Source organism: Antechinus flavipes, chromosome 2 (assembly GCF_016432865.1).
Source record: "Antechinus flavipes isolate AdamAnt ecotype Samford, QLD, Australia chromosome 2, AdamAnt_v2, whole genome shotgun sequence".
NCBI lineage: Eukaryota > Metazoa > Chordata > Mammalia > Dasyuromorphia > Dasyuridae > Antechinus > Antechinus flavipes.
In genome coordinates, this window is record NC_067399.1 from 531,344,234 (window position 1) to 531,363,012 (window position 18,779).

General features: G+C 32.1%; 1 protein-coding gene across 1 annotated transcript in view; it reads right to left on the reverse strand.

Moving 5' to 3' along the window:
- Window positions 1-18,779, reverse strand: part of ADAM10 (ADAM metallopeptidase domain 10) — a 145,399-nt gene that overhangs the window by 17,402 nt on the left and 109,218 nt on the right. The window contains exons 7-12 of the mRNA XM_051980730.1: window positions 18,534-18,626; window positions 13,785-13,968; window positions 5,567-5,730; window positions 4,013-4,196; window positions 1,768-1,918; window positions 886-1,069 (exon numbers count right to left, since the gene is read on the reverse strand). Coding sequence (XP_051836690.1) covers window positions 886-1,069; window positions 1,768-1,918; window positions 4,013-4,196; window positions 5,567-5,730; window positions 13,785-13,968; window positions 18,534-18,626 — 960 coding nt within the window. The remainder of the gene's footprint in view (window positions 1-885; window positions 1,070-1,767; window positions 1,919-4,012; window positions 4,197-5,566; window positions 5,731-13,784; window positions 13,969-18,533; window positions 18,627-18,779) is intronic.

Sequence of the window (18,779 nt, forward strand, 5' to 3'; positions counted from 1 at the left end):
AATGAGGAATGAAATAAGCAGAACAATGAGCAGAATAATGACCACACTAAAGAAAAGAATAAAGAAAGCCAGGCAAATTATTTATTTTAAAGATCTTGATCCGTGAACAGATAATGAAACAGACACTTTCCTATACTCAGAGTGAATATAGATTTAGAAAACTGTATGTGGTAGCTATGTTTCTTAATTTTGTTTAAACTATTCAAAAAATTAACCTTACACACACAAAAATTGAAAGTCTGCCAGAAAAGCATTAAGATTTCTAAACCTAAGAGATAATATAGAAGCATGTTCTGCTATAAACAAGTAAAATATTTTCCTCTTGATGTTTGTCAACTAAGGAATGGGTGAACAAGTTGTAGTATATGATTATGAAGGAATATTATTATGCTGTAAGAAAAGACAGATGGTTTTAGGAAAACCTGAGAAGACTTTTATGAACTGATATGAAATAAAGTGAGCAGAACCAGAACAAGATAACACAGTAATGGCATTACCATGATGCTAATCAATTATGAAAAACTTTTTGATTTTCTAATCAATTAAATAATCTAAGTTCCAAAGGATTCATGATAAAAAATGCTATCTACCTCCAAAGAGAGAATTTATAGACTCCAAGTATAGACTTATTTATTTCCCTCTTTTTGGCAACATGGTTAGTACAGAAATATGTTTTGCATAATTTCACTGATATAACATTGCTTGACTTTTCAATAGTTGAGGAAGGCATACAGAGTAAAGAATTAAGTACTCAAAATTATTCCCTTTAACTTGGGAAACGTGCCAAATGGGAGATTTTATAGATCTGTAGAGACTAAGAAACACTTCACAAAGCAAAATTTGAGATATCTAACTCAAATTATATGAATCAAATGTAAAACTTACCCCATTGATGCAAACTTGTGTGTGTCTATTACAATCTGTGAAATTTGGTTTAGGGTCAGATGCTGGGCAGAGAGCTTTAACACCATTACATATGCCTTCTTTTGCACAATCAGAATCATCTCGACACTTCTCAGACTTTGACTTGAAATTACACTGTGCAGTACAACAGGGACCTTGACTTGGGCTAGGGAAACATTTTTTTAAATAATGAAAAATATAATCCATTTTGTTATCTATAGTCTACTTCAAGTAATTAGTGAGTCAATGGAAGGAAAGGAAAGAATACTATATTTAGAGACATAAGAAGATATAAATTATTTCTCCTACTACTTAATACATGTCTAAGCTAAAGTAAGGCATATGACTTTATGTGGGTCTTAGTTTTCTTATCTGTAATTAGGATGATTCTACCAAATAATCTCTGAAATCCTCTTCAGTTCTCATTCTATGATCACATTTAAATATACATTAAATACACATTTTAAAAAATATCCAAGTGCCACATATACAAACAAAACCAGTGTACTGCCAATAACTTGTTATTGAAGTAATTTGATTAACAGATTAATTATGGTTTAAATATAGAAAAAGATGCACACAGAAGTAAGCATAGATGTCTATCACTTAAAGAAAAACAAGACTCTTTAATAGGAAGAAAAGAGAAACCATCTGGGGATAAAGAATGCCATCAACTGTCTTTCCCATACAAATCTACAAAATCTACCCCACCAATACGAGTAAAGTTATTCTTTGCCATTCCCCACATAAGAAATGCAAATAACAATTTTAAAATTAAATTGACCAATTTTAGTTTTAAATTACTATCATAATTAGCTTTATATAAACATATATTTAAATACGTAACTACAATCTGGGGTATACCTGCACTGTTTTCCTGGTTTTAATTTGCATTTTTTTTCCTCTGGTTGGTTTGCATCATAACAGCACTCATCTTTACACTGATCACTATAACCACAATCACACTGTTCTCCTTGTTCAACCATTCCATTGCCACAAATAGGCTGGCCAGATTCTGAGAAAAAGAAATAATTGTCATTAAGAATAACAACAATAAAAAAAAGTTCACATTTGTTTTATTTAAAATTGAAAAAGTAAGGAATTTTTAAAGAGGAAGTTTAAAAAAAATTTTTTTTAAATAAAATTGAAAAAAAAGAGGAAGTAAAGTCTTAACCAGAACATACATTTTTCCAGTTTTCTTAGAAACTCAAGATTCAAACATTACAAAACGAAGTCTACTCTAAGTGATTTTGTTATTATTCAGTCTTGTCTAACTCTTCAAAATTCCATGAACTTCATTCTCCAGGCTGTTGTTTCTTATCCATACCAGCAACTATACTATTTGTATTTACTGGTGATGTTAAGATCTTTCTTGTACAATTCTTCCATGTATTTTTGCCACCTTTTCTTAATTTCAAGTCCCTACCATTTTTGTCTTTTATCATGCCCATTTTGTAGGAAAAGTTCTGATGAGGTCCTGAGCAGCTAGATAAGACTTTAAAGCCTGAAGCACTGATAGGATTATAATACTCCAGACAGGCAAGGAAAAGCTGATAGGATTCTCAGTCTTAGGCCTTTTGTTCTTAAGTAGGCCTGATGTTCAAGTGAACTTTGGATTCAAGTTCCAAACCTCACCTTTACTATATACCATCAGAAAACAAATTAGGATGTCACCCCATTTCTCTACCTCCTTATATTTCCACAATAAAAGATCTGTTCACACAGTAAATCCTAGCTAAGCTTCTCTATGAATTCAGGTAAACAGTATCTTTCTCCACAATAGTTATCACCTTTTAGGACCCTAAACTTATTTCAGGATTAGCCCCATAATCATCCACCAGCCACACTTTAATGGCATCTTTCTCCTGGCTAATAGTGAGTTCCACCAGGGAACTTAATCTTGTTAGCTGCTAAAACCCCTTTCCCTCACTAAAACCTCTTATAGATTTAGCCTGCTTTTAGCAGAGTAATAAAATCTCCCATAATTTAAAGGATATTTGAATCTATAAATTCTTTTGTGATGACTCAGGACACCAGCCTGTAACCCCAATGTACTTTTTGGTACCATCCCATACTCCAACATTTGGTAGTTACTTCTGCAACTTCATTTTGGTGGGTTGGTACAGGAAGAATCAGACTGCACTCCATACCTCAATGTATGGGGGACCTACCTCAACAGTTCCCCTAATATCTCTAATTTTCTTGAAGAGATCACTTATTTTTCCATTCTTTTCCTCTTTTTTTTTTTTTTTTGTATTGCTCATTTAAGACAATATTCTTCTTTCTTCCTGCTATTCTCTGACATTCTGCAATCAGTAGTCTATCTTTCCCTATTTCCTTTCCCTTTCAGGAATAGCTTTGGCTTAATTTCATGACTGCATGACAGCTACTTTGGGATGTGTCGAACTGTAGAATGAGCTCCCGGCTCTGCTATTATGAAAAGACTTTCCAGCTCAGACCTCGATGCCTTGCCCTTACTCACTATATTTTTAACCTCTTGCTCTGGATACAACAATCAAAAGTTCTGAAAAGGCAGTATCTGTGGGTAGCATTAAGTATCAATTCATGATTTCTGTGACTCCCAGATCAATACTCCTTTCTCTGGTTGCACTTCCCATATATACGTTGTTTCTTCCTACTAGCATGTAGATTCCTTGAAGGCAAAGAGTGCCTGACTATTGGATCAAATTCCTCATAGAATTTATATTTTCTTCCTAAGCCACTAAGATGCAGCATGTTGCAGTTCATACAGCAATGGCTTTGGAGATAGGAAAACCCAAGTTCAAGTCCCAGACCTGACATATACTAGCTATGTACCCTTGGATCAGTGACTTAATTTCTAAGTGCTTTAGACCAGGTGTCCAACATGTGTGGCTTATGCCAAAAAGCAGCCTACAACATAAGCAAGCGCAGTATCAACCATATTAACATGAAATTGGGAAATATTTATCAAAACAGATAAAAATACAATATATACTAGAGATATTAACTTCAATGTTCAGACAATGTCCTAAGAGAAATGAGGTTATTAAATGCATCAATACTATAGTTCCTCACACCAAGGAAATATGAAGTTGAAAACTACCACCCCAAAATGGCATATACTTACCAACAAAACAGTTATTTCTCTTTTTTTCAAGAACTTGGCTTATGTTTCGAATACTACAGAGTGAAAATTTATTGTTGTTAAGCTTGTCCCCAGATGTAGCTCTTGCATACATGATATAATTGCCATTTTCTTTCTGTCCTAAATTCTTAGATTCTCCTGGAGTACATTCTGTTCCAGAATCATGCTATAAAGTAAGACATCTATGTTACAAACATGAAGGAGTTAAAAAAGTTAAATACTTTGCCCTAATCAGTTGATTTTTTCACTGGAATAAACATGGAACTATCTACTTTAGAGGAATTTAAGATATAGAAAAGATAACATTTTTTCTACAATGGTTTGAATAGGAAAATGAAAAGGGGAAGAAGAAGAAAAATGGAGGAAAGGGATGGCAAAAGGTAAGGGGAAAGAAAATAAGCAAGAGAAAAAGGAAAGGGGAAGGAGGGAAAGAAGCAAATTTTCTCAAGTTCTTTAAATTAAAGTTCAATAACTATTCTCCCTTCTCACTGCAAAACTCTAAAACAAAATAACCCAATGAACCATTGTTCACATATTTTCATCTTTCAAGAATCTACTTTCAAACAGAAGCAACAAAAATTATAGGGCCACAACAATATCAGGGAAAAATAAGTCTAGCCATGGCCAGATGTGAGGGATGGAAATTTTCCTATATCTGATTGATGATAAAAAATACTTAAAGGTCTTTTTTTTTCCAGCTTTAGAATTCAATATTTTTACAACTGACAAATTTGGAAGTAATTCAAGGAGTACCATTTGGAAATTTATTTTATTAAACAAAAAACAAATATGTCTTTAAAATTCATTCTTTAAATGACAATATAAGATACATAATGCTTACTGATTTGTTCTTATGAAAGGTAGCATGACATAGGAGATATAATGAAAGTCTTGAGCCAAGAAGACCTGGATTCAAATGCTGCCTCTGAAACTTAATAGCTGTGGGACCAGAAGCAATTTACCTAATCTGAGGATCAATGTTCTCATCTGTAAAATAGGGATTATAAATGCCTGTAGTAACGACATGTCAGAGTTTTTATGAGGACGTAATGAGACAATGATGCTAAATACTTTGCCACCCTTTAAAATCTAGATGTCAGTAAATGGCATTTTGACAATTGTACAGATCTATGAATTTGATATATCTTATGAAAAAAATTCAAGAAATATATTTCTTATATCTACTGTTTTTGAATGGCAACACCGCACTAACTCATATTGGCCTTGCAGTATATTACCCTTCCCATTTCCTTCAATCTTTTTCTGGTTAACTATGGTCTAGTCATGCCTCCCCTGATTTCACTCTTTGGGCTTGATTAATTAATTCCCCATTTATAAAATAAAGGAATTGGACTAGATGAAGATCTACTCTACCAGTAAATTTTCATTCCAATATTACATCCTTTAATATCCTGTCACTTGAGTTTTATACACATTTTTTTTTCTTAAAAGAACATATCATCACTTTGCTAGTATGAAGTTTAATAACAGGCCATGTAAATTCTAAAAGAAAAAAACTCGTAAGGTGGTACTCACAGGAGAACCAAAGTTGTGTCCAACCTCATGAGCAAAAGTAATGTGAGAAACTTTTGGTGGCACATGAGAACCATAGTTCTGGACAGTGATGATGCCAGTATTTAAGGATTTCTTTTTACCATCTGAATACAGCTTACTTTTTTCACATATTCCTCCAGAGCTTCCTAATGATGAAGAGTAATTAAGATTAGTATTTTTGCCCTACTCCAAAGAAGTCACTGTAAAAAAATTACATTAAATTGCACCAACTACATTTTTTGAGTCTGAAATTCCACTGGTTCCTTAATGTGTCAAATGACCCTTTTCTTTATGTCAGGTATAGTAAATTTCTTTTAATGTTAAGTTTTAGTTTAATTTTAAAAACTTCTAAGATTAATTGCATATAAAGATAATTTTTTTAGCACAATCAGCTTGCTCCAATACCAATTTTTATTTTTACTGGAATACACACTACATTATGTATTCTGCTATAGAACTGCTATAATTCTTCAAATCTCAATTCCCTTTCTTGGTTTCATTTTTGTCTTTTTTTTCTCTCCTCTCCTTTTAATTCTACTGTTGAATTGTTCACATTTATTCAAAGCTATGATTTATATGCTTCTTTTTATGTTTATGGTTTTGTAAAGGCAAATTTACAGCTTGAATTCAATGAAAACTAAAAAGGAATGAGCAGATTAAGAAATTTACACTATCAAGTTTATTAAAATAAACTGTCGACAAAGGCATTTATACTGACACTTAATAAGAAAACAAAATTTTAAAAAAAATTTAAATCAAACAAAAGTTAAGAAGAAAATGAACGATCAATCAAGTCCACCCACATTCATAAAAGAACACTTTGTATATTACACATTCTAAAAATCCTTTCCTCTTTTAAAAACTTACTATAGTATTTAAAATACATTAAATCCAAATAAATGCTTGAAAAGTATTTGTATATAGTTTCTAAAGAAATGTATTAAGTTCCATCTTTTAAAATGACTAACTGATCCATTGGAAATAATATTCTATATGTACTAACAGACCATGACTTCATGGTGCCATTAAAAAAATTCTTATTCTCTAAGAAAGCTGACAAATCTTTGCTAGGACTATAAAAAGAAAAGGATATTACAACATAAAACTTTCTTCTATTTCCATAAATATGTACAAAGAAATAATTGTGAAATAAAACTTTTAAAATGCTTGAATAGATCTACAAGACAAAGTGGTCGCTTACTTTCAAGAAATAAAACTAAATGTAAAAACTGAACATGTAGGTTTCCATCCTCTCATACAATTCTAGCAACAGTAGTTCAAGTAGTAGAGTTTATGTTTCAAAAATAGGGGTATTGTATATGGCTACCAGGACAAACCAATCATATACATCTCTTCAAAATATTTATAAGCAAAAATAACTCAGAAAACCTATTTAGTATTCTTTGCCAGATTATTTTTTCCATACAAGGACCATAATGGTAATATTGGAACTTATAAAAGGTATATTTGTATTCACAATAATACTTTAAGTTAAAATGTTAAGTGCTTTAAGCAAATAATAAATGAATAAATATCCTGCCTGAGTGAAGATTTGTCAAATGCAAAATGGTCCGATGCAGAACTGTCAAAACTTGAATTAAACATAGAAGACTCCAAACTGCAAATTTTTTCAGTTAAAGACAAAATAGTAAATATATGGCTGTCAAAAAAAAAAAAAAAAAAAAGGCATGTTCCATTCAGGTTTTTAAATGTATACTTTTTCTATTTATTTAAAAGTATTTTTTCAAATTTCTGGCAAAGCAATAATTAAGTTTTGAGAACATTATTCTGAAATAAAGAATTTATGACAACTATACTATTTAAGTTCTTTATCATAATCTGTCAGTTTTAATTACTACTACATAAATAAAAATGTATTATGTCCTTCAAAAAGAGTTCTTTGTTCAAAAAAAGGGCAAAAATTCTATAAATTGGTAAAAAAAAAACAATTTTAGTAATCTATTATTATTCATTTTTAATTTACTACATAAAAGTACAAATAATATTTATACATAAATGATATCCAGATGAATCATAATCCAATAATAAATACTCATAACTCAAGCTCAATAATTATTCATTGTAAAAAATTAAGATTTCATCCCATATTCAAATATCAAACTATGGAATATATATGGATAAAAGGTCCATCTAATGCCAATTCATTTATTGGACATCTACTATATGTAATTTATTATAGCTTCAAAGCATCCTCTATTTATTTAATGCAAATACACATAGGAACATTGGTATTCACAGGTATATTACTCCAAAATTTGAAATCAATGAAACCAGAATTCAAAACAGAAAAGGTGAGATTAGGTGGTTAGGTTATGTACTTTAATATTTCACTATATCTTTTCTATAATACCAAATGAAAACTGAAAGCAGGAAATAATTTACACATATTAGGATTTTTAAAATATATCTGTAAAGTTGTTGCTTATCTAAGAATATAGTATATGGATGTTTCCTAGATCAATTCTGTTGTTTTAACAAAAAACTGTAAATAATGTAAAAAAGTTAAACTAGTAGAGTAGTCAGGATTAGGCTAGTTTCCCAGAACCATAAACTTCAAGGTTACAAATTATGAACTTCTTAGCAAATTCATCTTACCAAATCAGATACAAATTCAAATGAATTAAACTAATTCATTTAATTGGTTAAATGATAAATTAACTTAATTAAATTTTATTTTCAAGTCATATTTATTAAGTGTCCACTACATAGACTGCTAGGCATTTACCCAAAAAAAAAAAAAAAAAAAAAAAAACCCAAAGGATAAGCTCAAAGATCTTATAATCTTTAAAAAAAAAAAAAAAAAAACACTTAACAGTTACATGCAATGAGGGAAAAAGAAAAACCTAGAAAAATGTTCTTTAAGAAAATCTGAAGAGATGGAGCATGGGAAGATTGTTGGTGTAAGGCAGAAATAGAAGTGGTCAAGAAATACTCCAAAAAGTGTCACCTATTAATAATTTTAATAGGGAGGGATGAGGAAGCTGCATTTCAGGCAGGAATGAATGCCTTTCTTAATATACAGAGATAAACAGTACAGGCTATGATTGTGGAACAATTAACAATATTCTGATATAGTTGGAACAGTTTTCAAGAATACTAGTAGTATGAATTCAAGCTATTAAAGATTTTAGGTCAGATAATGGAAAGCAAGAGAATGGTTATGAGAAGTTTATAGAAAAGGCATTTTAATAGGAAAGTGGGATGGTTGGTTATTATGTTAGGTGTTCAGTAAATGCTTGTTGAATTAAGACTAATTGAAATAGTTTCTCATGGGGGAAAATCTCAGAATTCAAAGAACACCAGTTAAATCTATAGTACTACCTAGATCAAAAATATGTTATCTGTCAAATTTCCCACCACAAAATTATGGCAAGAAAGGGGTTACATATATATTAGCAAGAAAGTAAACTGAAATGTTGTTGTTCAATCATGTCCAATTCTTCACAATTCCATGAGCATCAGAACACCAAGCCTTTCTATACTCCACTCTCTCCCAAGCTCATGTTCCTTGCTTCCATGTTACTCTGTATCCACCTCATCCCCTACCATCCTCTTTTCCTTTTGCCTCAATCTTTCCTTATATCAGGGTCTTTTCCAAAGAATCCTATCTTCTTATATAGCTCAAGTATTTAAACGCAGCTTCAGTATCTGACCTTCCACTGATTACTCTAAATTATCTTCTTTTTGAACTGAGTGATTTGATCTCTTTGCTGTTCAGGGGATTCTCAAAAATCTTCTGTACCACAATTCAAAAACATCAATTCTGTAGCACACTGCTTTTCTTATAGTTCAACTCCCATGTGTGGATGTTGCTACTGGAAAAAACATAGTTCTGACTATACAGATCTTTGTCAGAGAGGTGATATTTGTGCTTTTTAGTATACAGTCCATACTTTCCTTTCAAGGAGCAACTATCTTTTAATTTCATGGCTTTAGACACCATCTGCACTTCTTTAAGCCCAAGAATATAAAATATGACTATGCTTCTATTTCTTCTACCTCTATTTGTCAGAAAATGGTGAGAGCACTTATCAAGATCTTTGTGTTTTTGCTGTTAAACTTGAGGCTAGCTTTTACACTTTTGTTCTTTCACTCTCATTAAGAGGTTTCTTAGTTATTGCTCATTTTTTTGCCATCAGAATGGTTATCATCTGTGTTAACTGGGGCTGTTGAATTTCTCCTGACAACTTAAATTCCAGCTTTTGATCATCTATCTTGGACATTATCGCAACATTGCATCCATCCTATTAAACATTCACATAATATACTCAGCATATAAGCTAAACATCAATCAATTATTCCATGTTTGGTTCTAACCGCTGCTTTTTGACCCACTCACAAGTTCCTAAAAAGACAAGTAAAATGATCTGCTACTCCTATTTGTTTGAGAACTTGCACATTTTGTTGTGATCCATACTGTCAAAAGCTTTAGTGCAGTCAACAAAGTAGAAGTAGATGTTTTTCTAGAACTCCTTTGCGTTCTCCATAATCCAATCAATGTTGGCGATTTGGTCTCTGGTTCCTGCCTCATGGAAAACAAGTCTGTTCTTATGGTCATTCTCTATTATGGGGCCAGAACCTTGGACTTGAAAAAAAGGATTCTTCCAAGGTACGAAGTCAGTGGAATTGATAGAGGCAACAGTTATCTAATTTAGCATGGTTCAGTATGATTGATTTACTCCTACAAGGCGATGTTATGGGCCAGCACTTGAAACAAGATATTAAGTGGAATTGGGGAGACAATGGTTAAATCTAGTTTAGCACTGATTTAATCCTACAACAAATAATGGTTTCCTTGTAATATAACGACTGGTTTGTACTTAGTATACAGCATAAAAAGGAGAAGCTCTTGGGGCCAAAAAAAGTCAGGCACACTAGAAGCTCTCGGAGACGGAAACAGATTCATTCTATCTTCCACCTTTGTGGTGGCTGGAGGCTGAAACACAAACCTTTGGATTCAGAGACATTCAGAGATATTCAGAGAAGCAGAGAAGGCAGCAGGAGCTCAAGCCCACAGAACCTAACCACGGAGCTAACTGGGCCCCAGGAAAGCAGACAGGACTTTGAAGGAGACAATAAAAGTTTTGGACTTTAAACCCCCGGCTACTCGTGTGGTGATTACTGAACTGAAACAACAGCTGAACCCAGAGACCCCAAGAAAATCACAACAGAGAACATTACATTTTAGAGAGAATATTACAATTCTCAGTTCACATACTGCTGTTCTAGCTAACAGAATTTTAAATACACTTTTGTTGGCATGTGAAATGAATACAACAGTTTGCTGAATTGAACATTCTTTTGGCATTAACCTTTCTTTAGAACTAGGACATAAACTGATTTTTTCCAATCCAGTGGCCACTACTTAGTTTTTCAAATCTATTGGAATACTGAATGAAGCACTTTAACAGTGTCATCTTTTAGTAGATTTTAGATAGCTCAGCTGAAATTCTGTCACCTCCACAAATCTTACTATTAGCAATGCTTCCCTCTAAGGTCTTTATACTAAAGTTCATTCTCCAGGCTCTATATCAGTTACCACATCATTGTGGTTACAGGTGATGTTAAGATCTTTCTCATACAGTTCTTCCATATAGTCTTGCAATCTCTTCTTATGAAATATTCTCCTGATATTTCTAATTTTCTTGAAGACATCTCATCTTACCTATTCTACTGTTTTATGTCTTTGCATTACTCTTTTAAGAAAACTATCTTACCTATTCTACTGTTTTCTTTTATCTCTTTGTATTGCTTTTTTAAGAAAACTATCTTACCTGTTCTCATCTTATACAATTTGCCTTATAGTCAAACAGATACTCTGTCATTTTTTAAACCACACCTGAGTACTCCTTTTCTCACTTTTTCATTGGGGAGAGCTACAATTCCATGTCTTCTAAAGGATTCTTGCCTACAATAGTCTATGTAATGATCATTTAAATTAAATTCATCCATTCTCATTAAGTTTATGAATATTCAAGGTGTCATCTTTCTACCTCCTATTTGACTATATATAGCTTACCTTGGTTCACAGATTTTATATTCCTGTTTCTATGCAATACTGATCTTTACAGTAGTGGACTTTCCTTTCATCACTAGACACATTCACAGGTGAATTTCCTTTTGGCTTTGGTCCAGCCACTTCATTAGTACTGGAGTTGTCTTCTGCTCTTCCCCTATAGTACGTTGGACATGATCCAACTTGAGAGGAACATCTTCCAGTGACATATCTTTCATCTAATTTTAATACTTTCCATGGGACTTCATGCCAAAGATACTGCAATTGTTGCCTTTTCCTTCTCCAGTGGAGATCTTTAGTCAGAACTCTCCACTATGGCCTGTCTATTTTAAGTAACCCTACACAGGACATCAACTAATTTAATATATTAAGGCAATGATAAATATTCACAACTGATGAATCAATTTAAAAGGGAAAAAAAAAAACTTCTCAACCAGTAAGTGCTATCCTCTATCTTATCAAGGAATATTAAAGAATATTTAGTCTTAAGAAAAAAGAATAAACAATAACTCAAAATGTCTTGGTTTTCATAAATACTTTTTTAATGTGCTATCAATAAGGTTACTTGTTTGTTCTCATAATGCATCTATAATTAATTTACAGATTGTAGCTTTTCTATTGATAAAATTCTAGTGCATTTCACTAAAGGCCTAATTGATTAAAAAGTTCCTCCTCCAGGATACCTGTCTAGATGAGTTACCAAGCACACAACACCCATGCCAATTTCCTCCCAACTTACTATATAAATTCAAAGTAAAAATTCTAAAATCCACAGGTTGAAAGCTTTCGAAATATTTCCCCCCAAACTAGCTAAAAATTTACAATAACTCAAAATCAACAAAGAATTAGCTAGCAGTATTCCCCATAAATCCTATCTATTTATTACTTTCATTAATGAGTCACTTAAAGAAAAAAAAGAGCTACTAAGTTGGAAAGTGTTACTAGCATCTCAGAAACAGAAAACCTGATAACCAAAGAAATCACCCATTAAGATATGACAGGATCTTTAGAAAATTGTATAGTTATTCATTCAACAAATATTTCTGAGTTGTTCATTATATGCAAAGCATTACGCCCAGTGCTAAAAAAGTTAAAATTCAGATAAACAATGGCCATAACTTTGTTACAGCACAGATAAAAACTTGAGTTTTATTTAAGAGATTTAAAATATCCTTTTAAGGTCAAATGGCAGAATGCTCTTGCCCTTGTCCTACTTATAACTCAAATCTTGTCCAGTTTCAGAATTTCAATTTTTGATTTTCAGTTTCAAATTTCAGCTTTCATTGTCTTCTCAGATTCCTCAATATATTTCTACTGACCTTGACTAGATTTATCTTGCCAAACTAAGAGGATTTACAGTAGGCAATAAAGAAGGCTCCTTCCTATCCAATCTCAACACCATAGCTAACTTCTTCAACTTCAGCAAATATATTGCTAGGTATATATATTCCACTTCCAATACTTTTTATGATAGCTAAGAAATGAGTAGTTTCAAAGAAAGCTGGGAAGACCTGTATGAAGTTACACACAGATAATAAATGCTTATTAACTAATGGGGGGAGGAGGGAAGGGAGGAGAAGAGAAAAAGAATGGTATAAACATTCATGTAGAGAGCACCAGACTAAAATTAATTCTTTTCTAGTTCCAAGCTTCTTTGTTTCTAAAGCAAATATTAAATCATTTAAATAAGAAAATAAATTGTGTGTGTGTGTGTACATATATGTATGTGTGTGTGTGTGTGTGTGTGTGTGTGTGTGTGTGTGTGTGTGTGTGTATTTCCCTCTCCCCCAATTAATTAACTGACCAGGCAGTACTTACTAAATGCCTACTGTGTGCCAAAGTGAGATATCCCTCAAATAGCCATATTTTATTTGACAGGGTAAAGATGGGCAGAGGAGAAAAACACTATGTTCTTCACAAATAACAAAATCTATTTAAAAAAATATTATGTAATTTGAGAACATGGGGATGGCATAGAAAATGACACTAGGAAAAATTAGGAAATGTTTTCCTAAGTAAATGGGAAGAAACACACCTAAACATCTGTATTTTAGAAATGATTATGAAACAAAAAAACCAATTTAACTTAATGTTTATGAATACTGCCTAATCCACATTATTCAAATTCAATTTTAAAAATCAAAACATAGACAATTAAGATACCTGAAGGTGCTCCAACCCAAGCCAGACCTAAAACACCATCATCAAAATCTCGATCTGTGAAGACATAGGCCAAACAGTAGTCATCGTGATTCTGCTCGGAGTTCAATTCCAGGAACTTCTCCACACCAATATTAGGGAAGCGGAAAGGATTCGTTGAGTCTTTCTCATCAGCAGTTGTGTTTATCTAAATACAAAAATAATTTAAATAAACAATAAAACTGAAGTTATATTAAGTTTCTTAACTGACTTTAGTGTAGTACAGTAGAGAAACATCACTGGACCTAAGTCAAAGCAGCTGGGTTCAAATTTCACCCATGTAACTTACTACTACCTCTGTGCCTCTGGGCAAATCATTCAATTCTCTGAGACAATTTCCTCAACTGTAAAATGGAAGGACTGGGATAGATGGCCCTAAGGATTCCTCTAGTTCTAAATTCATAATCCTATGACCTCTCCACTAACATCAAATCCTGATGCTTCATGGTGACATAGAAGTAACTCAAATTTTTAAAGGCTTCTACTTGACAAAGTTAGAAGGATCTTAAATCCAAGGCTGGTCTAGGTAATTATGAAGAAGGATATAACCAAAACAGATCCATCAGATTTTTTTTTTTAAAGTTGTAGAAACCCATAAAAATATACTTAGTAAAACACTGGTATTAAATTCAGGAACAAAGGCTATTCTACTAAACCAGAATATAGGGATTCTTTTGGGCTGCATGCCAACTTAGAAAACCACACTATGTTTTATAATTTTTCTTAAATATTTCCCAATTACATTTTAAACTGGCTCCTGCTACACAGTAGAGTACTATAGGCTACATACAGCCCACAGGCCATGTGTTGATAACACATTTCCAATAAAGTACTCTTGATATTAGTGGTAGAATAACCATACTACTGAACTTTAGCATCTTTTGAAACTAATTTAAGACCCTGTCACTGGTTTTGTTCAACAAGCATACAGAATCAGTTTTTAAATACTTATCAAATTTGTCCATGCAAGAGTACCTTGCCTTCAAAAAGAGGTGGAAGATCTTGTTTATAGAAATTCTGGTTTTTGTTTCAGCAATACATTTCTTCCACCTAAATCAAAATCTGGATAAAATTACTAACAAAATCTAGGCTCCTATTTGTTCATTATAAGAATATTTATGGACATTAAAAGAAATTATAGGCAGTTTTATTCATTTGAGAAATTAGTTCTCAATTTTCAGTGCTTACACAGTCACCCAAACAGTTTTGAATGCTAACAAAGTTCTGTTCCCTGAATCCTTGAGAAGAATAAATTCTTGTAATTTAACTCTACTTCTACTCCTAATAAAGAGTATATTCTCAGGGTATGATTATATGGCCAGAATCTTTCTAAATTCAACAAACTTCTGACTTGTGAGCTATATTTTTCCTTCCTTGGAAGGAAAACATTTCTTCTGGTTCCTATATTTCACCATGTCTTGAACTAGTCTCTAACTCTTACCATATTTAGGATTCTAATTTCATTGCTATGTGAAATCCAAAGCTAATTTTGATTCTCTAAGCTAGTTGCCTACTAACTCATGGAATACTTAAACTATACTAAGTAACTTTTTCAATTTTAGAGCTGCATAATAAATCAGGCAGAGACTATAATAGCAAAAGGGTTGCCAGAAAAGCTAGTGTCAGTGCAGGCAAGTGGCCTGCGTGGCTCTGTATTCAGGAGCAGCAAAATTTTTTGCTTTTAGTTTAGAGAATTTTAGTCTCTAAAACATAGTTTCACTGCTGTTCAAAAATCCACAATAAAGCTTTTGCAAGCTGTGAAGAAGTTGGAATACAATATTCCAAAAGGTAAAATATAAGTACTACAACCAAGAACAACTTACCCTGTAAAACTTGGTATAATCTTTTAGGGAATATAAAATGAATATTTAATAGAATAAAAAACTTTCAAACATTGATGAAAAAACCAAAGCTGAATAGGAAATGTATAGAAATACTTTCTAATATAGGAAATCATGGAACAAATGTTTTCTGAAGAATAAAAGTTGTAGGTCACCAAAAGTCAATAGAAAGACTTGTTGATGGTAGGTATAAATAGAATGAAATATATTACCAAAGACAACTTGCATTAAAAGATAAAATACATTATCCATGACAAATAAAACTGGAAAAGAAAGCTGACTGGCCAACAGATAACATGTTTCCAAATTTTATCTTAATGTCCACGAAATACTAAAACTGGAAAAAAATTTCACCAAAAAACAAAAACAAAAAAAAATAAATAAATAAAAACAGATAGGAAGTATGTTATGAAATGGCACAGATAAGGTGTGATTTGCACAAATACAAAGAATATCCACACAGCTGAGAACTCACATTCTTTCAGGTATCACAATCATTATAATCTGCCTAAATCTGCCCTTATCAATCTTCAAGTCAAAAATCATGAAAAACTTGGTCACTTTAAGGATTGCTTAATGGGAATAAAGGGAAACCTTATTCTGAGATAATATTTCATAAAAGGAAGGATTAACTTGCTGACAATTTGTATCAATGTATATATAAAAGCCTCAGAGATTTTTTTAAATGCCATCTACAAGACTATGTCCTTCACTCTTCACATTCATTCACTCAATTGGTCATCAATCAATAAACATGTATTAAGTTCTAATGAGTAGAGTACACGAATTGCTAACCCTATGGAGTTTATAGTCAGATGGGATGACTATAATTTAATTCACCTTTCTAGCACTTTGATACCCCCTAAATCAGAAAACCCTTTTGACTTAGCAAGAGCTCTGTATGCTTCAGGATTATTCTTTAAATGTTAAAACATGATTTGCTACAGTCATATACACTAAAGCACATATAACAGGAGACTATTAACTATAACTAAAAGCCATTGATACAACCTGAATTCTTCCACACTTCTCTATAATGTTAGCTCACAACTCCATTTACAAAAATCAGTTTTTACCTTTGCTTTGGATACCTGTCCCAGAATTTAGAGTACTTGTTAATACTGGTTTAATTAATTTAATACCGATTACATTGTTTTAGAAACAATTTTCTCCATGACACAAAATGTTTTATAGCAGTGACAAAGCAAGAAAGCAAGCAAGCAAGAAAGAAACCCCAACCATTTCATACTTTTCTGATTTATATTCAAGGACATTTTCAATATATACCAGATTTCACTAAGTATTATATGGGTAGTCCTATTTTTAAATTCTTGTCATTTTACTACTCTTAATATGTGTATTTCAATTGACATTGCCACAGGATCCATTTGGTGTTGGATGTCCAATCCAAAAAAGATATCAAACATGTACAGCCAGAACAAAATCAATCATAATTCCTATTTTTGAAATAGAAGAGCCAGAAACATATTGCATATGAAAGTGGAGGAAATTTTTATTATTTTATAGTCTAAGAAATGCAAAATGTTATTTTATTCAAGTGATTGATCATGGAAAAAGATATGAAATTTTTCATATAGCAAATCATATTTTAATACTATTAATGTCCTCAATATTTAAACCAGAGCTTTATAATCTTTTGTGTCATAGATACCTTTGCTAGTCGGATGAATATTTTAAATGCATAAAGCAAAATACAATAAATTCTGGGTTTGGTTTTTTGTTTTGTTTTTTTTTTTAAGTCAGACCTATTCTTAGTATTTCATCTTTTTATCAAAATATCAAACTACCCTGACTCAATCTGTCTAGTAACTAAATAGTTACATTGATAACTAACATTGGTTACTCTAATACTGGCTGTAAACAACATAAACTGTAGCAAAAATCAAGAGAAAAAGATTGAAAGGGCAAAGTATCAAGGAAAATCACATAGGGATAATGAAAATCGTTTGGACTTTTTTTTAACTGGGGTTTTATAATGAAAGTAGTCAATTATTTTCCATGGTGTAAACTATATTCCTACATGATTTCAGATTCAATTCAAATCAATAACCACTTATTACATATCTATGACAGAAAACAGACTAAAGGATTCTCATAGATATTAGGAGTCAGATGAGACTAAATATGAGATTTAACAGTATAAGAAATTCCAAATGAAGATGTACAAAGCAAATCTTTCCCTTCTCTACAACTTCTATTCTTAAAATTGAGGTGTCTTAAGACAGAGAGATTAAATGATTTATCAAGGGTTACAGAATAACTATTTGTCAAGACATAAAACTTGAACTTAGATCTTTCTGACTCAAGAGGCCAGTTCCCTTAATTTACTAATAGAACTTGGATTTGAACCTAGATGTTCTGACTCCAAACCTAGGGTTCTTTATAATGTTGTATGAAAAATAAGATCATAAATTGTATAAATATGTATGCATAAATTGAATTTAACATATATTTCTACCATGTTTAACATATATTGGACTACTCTGGAGGAGGGGAGAGAAAAAGTAGAACACAAGGTTTTACAAGGGCTAATGTTGAAGAACTGTCCATGCATATGTTTTGAAAAAAAAGTTTTATTTAAAAAAAAAAAAAAAAAACAAAACACAGTTTTCTCAAAACCATATATAGTCCTCGCCTGCTAGTAAGCCACCTTATGCTGGCTCTTTTAAAGCCATCATCTTATCTGACAAAAGAAGAATCAGTTTCCTATTGATTCACAAATTGCTCCATGCAAAAACATAGGAAAAGTAAAAAGAAATAAAAATTAAAAAAATTAATGATTCCATTCCCAGCCTCATGAATAAACCATTTTCCAAAAAGAAAGGTCAATAAGTTTTGCAAAATTTCTTACCCTTATTCGTTTCACCATGAAACTGATGTTACGGATTCCAGAGAAATCTGTTGATTGGTAAATTGTATCAATAGCTTTTACATGACTGGATATCTGGGGATAGAAATGCAGCAGATTTCAGCTATAAAAAAAGGAAGCCTGTTAAAAAAAGAAGGCAAAGAGAGGCAACATACCCTGACCAAGGTCATCCAGCTAGTTTGTGCCCAACCCAAGAACTAAGCATCTCTTAATTTCTGAAGTTGTATG